This window comes from Cornus florida, unplaced genomic scaffold (genome assembly GCF_030987335.1).
Source record: "Cornus florida cultivar Cherokee Brave unplaced genomic scaffold, ASM3098733v1 CherokeeBrave_3.0.0_Hap2_Chr02, whole genome shotgun sequence".
NCBI lineage: Eukaryota > Viridiplantae > Streptophyta > Magnoliopsida > Cornales > Cornaceae > Cornus > Cornus florida.
Genome location: NW_026775572.1, coordinates 32,093,152 through 32,099,877, shown reverse-complemented (window position 1 = coordinate 32,099,877; position 6,726 = coordinate 32,093,152). Strand labels below are relative to the sequence as shown.

Below are 6,726 nucleotides of genomic sequence, written 5' to 3'. Positions count from 1 at the left end.
ACAAATAGTTGCTCCAGTAAATGGTACTCCAACAACCATGTAAATTGAGCCAAATGATGATCATCTCAAAGCATGCATCACATCAAAGAAGATTTATTCTTAGCATGAAAGAGTTTCATTATATATATATATTGGAATTACTCTTTTATTGCCCCATTTTTTACTATATTGATTTTTTTTTTTTATTTATTGTTTGTATAAATTCTTGTGTGTGTATATATATATAAAGTTGTAGCAGTATGGTTCAAAATTAACGAAAAGATCTTATATTTCTAAATTTTTTAAGTAAAGAAACTATATCAAAAAAGTTTTTGATTTAAGGGGAATAATTTAGTATTTTGGAATTAGATTTGGAAGGTATTTTGGACTTGAACAATAATTGTTAATGCATATGTAAATATTTTATCTAACCTAACTAAAGTGAAAAATGAACTTTTAAAATAAGTAATTTTGTTATTTAAGACTGCTAACTCTATGTAAGTGTAATTTTTACTTTATTCTTTCATTTTTTATTTTTTAATACCTTAAGGCTAGGCCAAAAATTCTTCCTCTTTAAATGTAGTAGTCACGTGTCAAAATTTTAAATTAATTTAGCTGTAAATAGTTGTAATTTCCTAATGAAATTGGATTTGAATCCTCTCCAACAAAATCTCTCTCATCAACTCCACAGATTTCAATCTTATGGTCGGATTAGTCTTTCCTTTTTGGAATGTTATAAATTAGCTCTTACATTAAACTAAAGTAAAATAAATGTTATATTTTCATAATTATCATTTTTTTTCAAAAATCTCTCAACTATGAGTATATTTAAACTTAGAAGAATAATTTAATAATTTTAAAATGTAACACCCTATTAATTGTATGTATATGCCTTTACACGTAACACTCCATGATATATTTTTTAAAGACACATACATACAATTAATAGTGTGTTACGTTTTAAAATTATTAAATTATTCTTTTAGGTTTAAATATACTTGTTACTCAGTTAAGAGATTTTTGTAAAAATGATAATTATAAAAATATAACATTTATTTTTCTTTAATTTTTTAAATGAAAGAGCTAATTTATTACATTTCAAAAAGGAAAGACTAATCCAACAATTAATATGGAAAGGTAAGGTTATATTATTATTATACTCCCTCCGTCCTAGTTCATTATCTTTTTTTTTTTGTCCCATAATAGTTGTCACATCTTAAAAATCAATACATTATTTTTTTATTACATTCCCAATTTACTCCTAAAAGATTAAAATCATTAAAATCTCAAAATGGGTGGACCCATTAAATGTATCTTGAAAGTCATTCAATTTTGGACTTATTCAAAACAAAACTTTTAAAAGGGAAGGGCAAATTGGGACATGTATCTTTTGAACTATTATAATGCCACAGGGATAGTAACATAACAATATGGTAGTTGTAACGGGTGGGGCGCTTGTCCATTTACCCAAAAGCTCGAACTGTTAGGTAAGGCTGCATACCCACCCATTTATACCCAATCTCTTTCCCATCCGATTCCGATGTGGGACAAAATGACCCTTGTTACATTCTCCCCCACCCAAACTCGCAACGCCCTCGTTGCGGTTGGGCCACCCTGCCTACCCGGGATGACTCACCCGGACGCCTTCCGGGCCGGGCGCTTGGCGTGGCACTGGATCAAGGACTGGGTCTGGCTCTGATACCAACTGTAACGGGTGGGCGCTTGCCCATTTACCCAAAAGCTCGAATTGTTAGGTAAGGCTGCATACCCACCCATTTATACCCAATCTCTTTCCCATCCGATTCCGATGTGGGACAAAATGACCCTTGTTACAGTAGTCCACACCATATCTTTTATTATTATAACTTTTTAAGAAAATATATAATTAATTTAAAAACGACAATTAAATATGGAAAGACAGGGCTATAAATACATGCATGATTGTCCAAATATTACGTATTTATCTTTCCTTCTCTTATCTTTCTTTCTTGACCTTGGTAGAAAAAAAGAGAAGTAGAAATGGTGAGTCATGAGAGCTGTATCTCTCTCCTTATGGTTTTTTTTTTTTTTCTTTTCAGTCAATCCTTCGTCTCATCAGACATGTCTCTAATAAGAGCTGTTTGCAAAACCACCGAAGAATCCGATGTTTGCGTTTCAGTTTTGTCATCAGACCCTCGAAGCATCACTGCCAGTAACAAAACCAGCCTAGCGAGGATTGCCATGCAAATCACAGCAACAAAGTGCCTTGACATTTCATTGTACGCCAGCCAACTGCTTCGTACTGCAACCGACCCTGGTTACAAGCAAGACCTCGAGGACTGTAGAGATTTATATCACGAAGTTTATTCTGGCATAACCGATGAAGGTCTGACAAATTTTGATCAGGGGAGATATGGAGACGTGGGAAGATTCACTGCAGATGCTTCTATTGCTTCTGAAACCTGTGACGAACACGGCATAAAAGCCTTGAACCAAATGAATACTCTCATTGGTGACTTCTCTCTTGATGCAATGATGATTGTAAAGAGCTTGTCCAAGTCATGATCATCAAATCATATACTATTATTATTATTATTATGCCGAATTTATTAATAAACATGCTTTATTGACAAAACTACTGTGTTTGCTTTTACTCCTAAAATTTTGTCAACAATTTATTTTCAAAGAAAATGATATAAAAAAATGTTTCTGCTAGTCTGTACAATAGACTTGATGTGACAAAAACTCTATCTATTAAGGTAATTATAAAAACTGCCGTACTCATTTTCGAATCACACCTTCATTATTCATATTTGCTAGTTATGTGTATGGTGCATGTGGTTCCATCCATTGGCAAGTCAAACTTTAAAAATTGTTTGAAAAAGCATGGAAATTCCGAGAAGAAAGACTTTATTATTGACTAAAAATTCTTGTTATTTATTGAAATCGCACCAAAAAATATAAAAATAAAAGAAAAAAGAAAAATCAACATTTGTTGTAGCATTACTCAATTTGTTTTAATTTACTCAATTTCATATTCAAGCCAAAATAATAATTAACCCAATCCTTTCTCTTGCTCTCTTGCATGCTTCAGTTTGGACTTTGAAGTTATCCCTAAATTGTTTGTTAACAGTTCTGTCTGTTTTCTAGCCTAAGGGTTGCATGGTCTCTTTTTCATTTTCATTTTCATTTTTATTTTTATTTTTATTTATCCGTATTTGCTTCTTGTATAGTTGTACAATTTTTTTTTTATAGTTATTTTTAGGGAAGCCACTCCCTTCTTTTACCTATTGAGTTATCCCTTTTTACATAATACCATAACTAATGCAATTTTTTACCTTTTTTTGCATTTTTTTTTATGACAAATAAAATAATTTATTCAAGGGTTAATTTCAGTGACACCCTTTTAAATTTGGCCAAATATCACATTAAAATACTTTTCGAAAACAACTATCACTCACACCTCAAATTATTTTTCCGTCTCTAAAAATTTATATCCTCATTTCTTTAGTATATAGCAATCATCATATATTAAAAACTTGAAAGGTCTAAATTGACCTTCTCACTCCCTTACGCACACTGAACTTTACCCATGAAAAACAATTGACAACTAATTTGCAGTATCTATCCCTGCCTTGGCTCCACCAAGTATAATATATATAGTATTTTTTTGTAATATTACATATATATGTGAGAAAATCTATATAATGCCCTCCTAAAATTTTTATTTTCCAAATTTTTCTCTTGATTTTTTTTTCCCCCCTCTTTTGCTCTTTAAAGTAGTTTAATTTCCTTAAGGAAAAAGTCAAAATTTCCATTTTAAAGTCAAATTATAATTCTTTCCTTTCAAAGTTTTCTCATTTTTGCTTTGAAATTTCCAATTAAAAAAAAAAAGGTTTTCTCATTTGTCCTTTCAAATTTCTTTCATTTTATTTGCATATTATTTTACATTAATTTCTTTTCTTATTTATAATCTTTCATTGATTTTTTTTATTATTATTATTTTTTTATCTACACTGTGCCCCTGAATTTATTTTTTGGCTCCACCACTGTATAATATATATATATATATATATATATATATATATATATAGCGTACAGTATACACACACATATATCCACAGAAATGAAAAAGGCTAATAAGCTTTTTTAATGTATACACTGATTGAAAATCTCCTCCATTCTTATAGACAACAACACAGTACTCAATCAAAATATATATGTATATATAATATAGATTGTAAAGGAAATAGTTGCGTAGAAACTTAAGTGGGAAGATGATTATTAAGTTCTGAATAGAAATTGATGCAGTATCCCCCTACGGTCATTGGTACTGTCAACCATGATGTGGCCACATAATTGGACCTTAGGGTGCACAAAAACTGTATGCAAACTTCTTGTAGTTTAATTCAATAAATTACTTATTTTCATTTGAATTTTTTTTTTTTTTTAGTAATTTTCATGTAAAGTCTCACATAGTTCAGCTGTCATCTTCCATATATGTTCATACATACATACATATCTATATATATATATAAATATGAATATGTGTGTATTTTTTTTTTTTTTTTTCAAATATGTGTAATTGAATTGGGTCATTAATTCATTATTTTGTTTGGGAAAAGGCATGGTATTTTGGGTTTTAAAATAATTACTTAGATTAAAGGAGATTTTGACAAAGTCAAAGGTCAACAAAGTCTTTTTATAATTGAGGGAGTTTGTTGCAAATGGCTAATAATTTAGGGATTTTTTTTGGCGCATGTCAGTTAAATAGTTTTGACTCATGTGGCCCACTATTTGCTTAGCCATCCATTCACGTGATGTCATGTGAGTGGTCATTTCAATTGAAGTTTGCATTGTACATTCCAGAAAGTTTACCAATACATTATTTTCAATGGATCCTCCGGAAAAGGATTGAGAATGGGGTGATACAGCTAGCAGAGTGAGCACAACGTATTGGGTCGCACTAAACTGAGAGAGACTTTTAACCCCCACATTTCACTCTAATATATGTTTCGCTATATGACAAGCCACTTTGTACATCTATATTTGGACATGGACCACATGGTGTTCAATTTTTGTGCAAACAAATTGATGTATGTCCATTATGTTTTGGAGACCACCAATATAAACTTGAATTTTTTATTTTTATTTTTTTCGATAAATAACTGTGGTGGTTGTTAATAAATTGATTTAATTTTATTGACACCTTTTAAGTTTGGTTAATTATCACTTTAAAAAAAAAAATTGAAAATTATTATCACTCACAATACAATTTAAGTTTGGGCAATTATCACATTGAAATTTTTTTGGAAAATTATTATCACTCACATTACAAATTTTTGATGTGTTTTTCACTCACATTCTCAAAATTAATTTTCAGTTGTGTAAGACCATTTTTTTACTTATAAAAAGACATTATTATCCCATTTAACTTTGACTTGTCTCACTAAAAGTTGTTTGATATTTAAGAAGACATTTCTACGTACCCCTCTCTTTCACCTTTCCCCACTGCCTCTGTCTTTACATCAAATAATGGCAAAATCAATTCACTAATAAAACACGTACCAAACATGCCCCAAGGGTCTATTTTCATAAACAAAGTGACTTAGGACTTGAGTGGGTATAACATTAGTCCCACTCGAAAATTTTACACGGATATACGGTTTTTTTTTCCCCGTAGAATAAAGTTAAAATTAAATGATTTATAGTATTATAGAAATTAACCCAATTTTAACATGCTTCCTTTAAAGTAAAAAATTAGAATAATTGACTTTTTTTTTTTAAAGAAACAAAATAATAAATAATTTAAGATATTGAGTTCTTTCCAAATTATAATATGAATTAATATATTAAATCTCACAATTTTAAATAAACCAAAGTCCCCAAAAAAAAAAGTCCCGAAAAAATCGTACTTTGTCGCATATACCAGGAACAGAACCAGAACTTTTCTATGAGAGGGAGAGGGAGCAACCTTGAACGAAAAATGTTGAGGGGAAATTCAAAATTTTTTAAGTATATAATTTTAAAATGGATCATTAGTGGGTAGAATAGTAAAAATATATATATATTTTAGTAGGGCACTTATGAGTTCACAATAAGTCATATGAGTTATTTTATTTAAAATCAAATTTGTATAAATTATATACTTTAACATTTTCTTTTTGTAATGTTTATATATTAGTAGGTTTATTAAAATTTGGAACAGAATAGGATTCCCAAAAACTTGTGAAACCTATGTTGTATGCCTAGTCACAGAGGGACAAGTTGGGACAACTACCCCCACTTAACTTTTATTTTTTTAAAATTTTATATGGAAAGATTTTTATATTTGTATAATTTCTCCCTCTAAAATTTGATATATACTATATATATATATAATTTGATTATTATTTGATATTATAATTTTAATTAAAAAATTATTAGTTATTACTATCAAAATTATTTTAGGACTTGTTCTTCTTTCAAAATTTAGTTTGTGTAATTATGTTACTAATTATTATTCTCTAAATAAGAGTTAGAATTTGTTTTTATTTGTAACCCAAATCAATGAAATCATAGATTCACTCTTATCATGGATTTTTTTTTTTTTTTTTTTTTTTACATATGTGATATATTAGAACCTTAAGTAACTGTATTATTTTTTTTTTATATTTTATTCTTAATTCATTGAATAAGATTTTTTTTAAGTATATTTAATTGACGGAATAGAAATATAATGAATCAATATTTTAATTTATATATATATTGTTTGGTTCAAATTCTATA

General features: G+C 28.9%; 1 protein-coding gene across 1 annotated transcript; it reads left to right on the top strand.

Moving 5' to 3' along the window:
• Window positions 1-2,079: 2,079 nt before the first annotated feature.
• Window positions 2,080-2,523, top strand: LOC132295988 (uncharacterized). The gene has a single exon (XM_059794245.1). It carries the CDS (start codon window positions 2,080-2,082, stop codon window positions 2,521-2,523), a length of 444 nt encoding a protein of 147 aa, XP_059650228.1.
• Window positions 2,524-6,726: the final 4,203 nt, after the last annotated feature.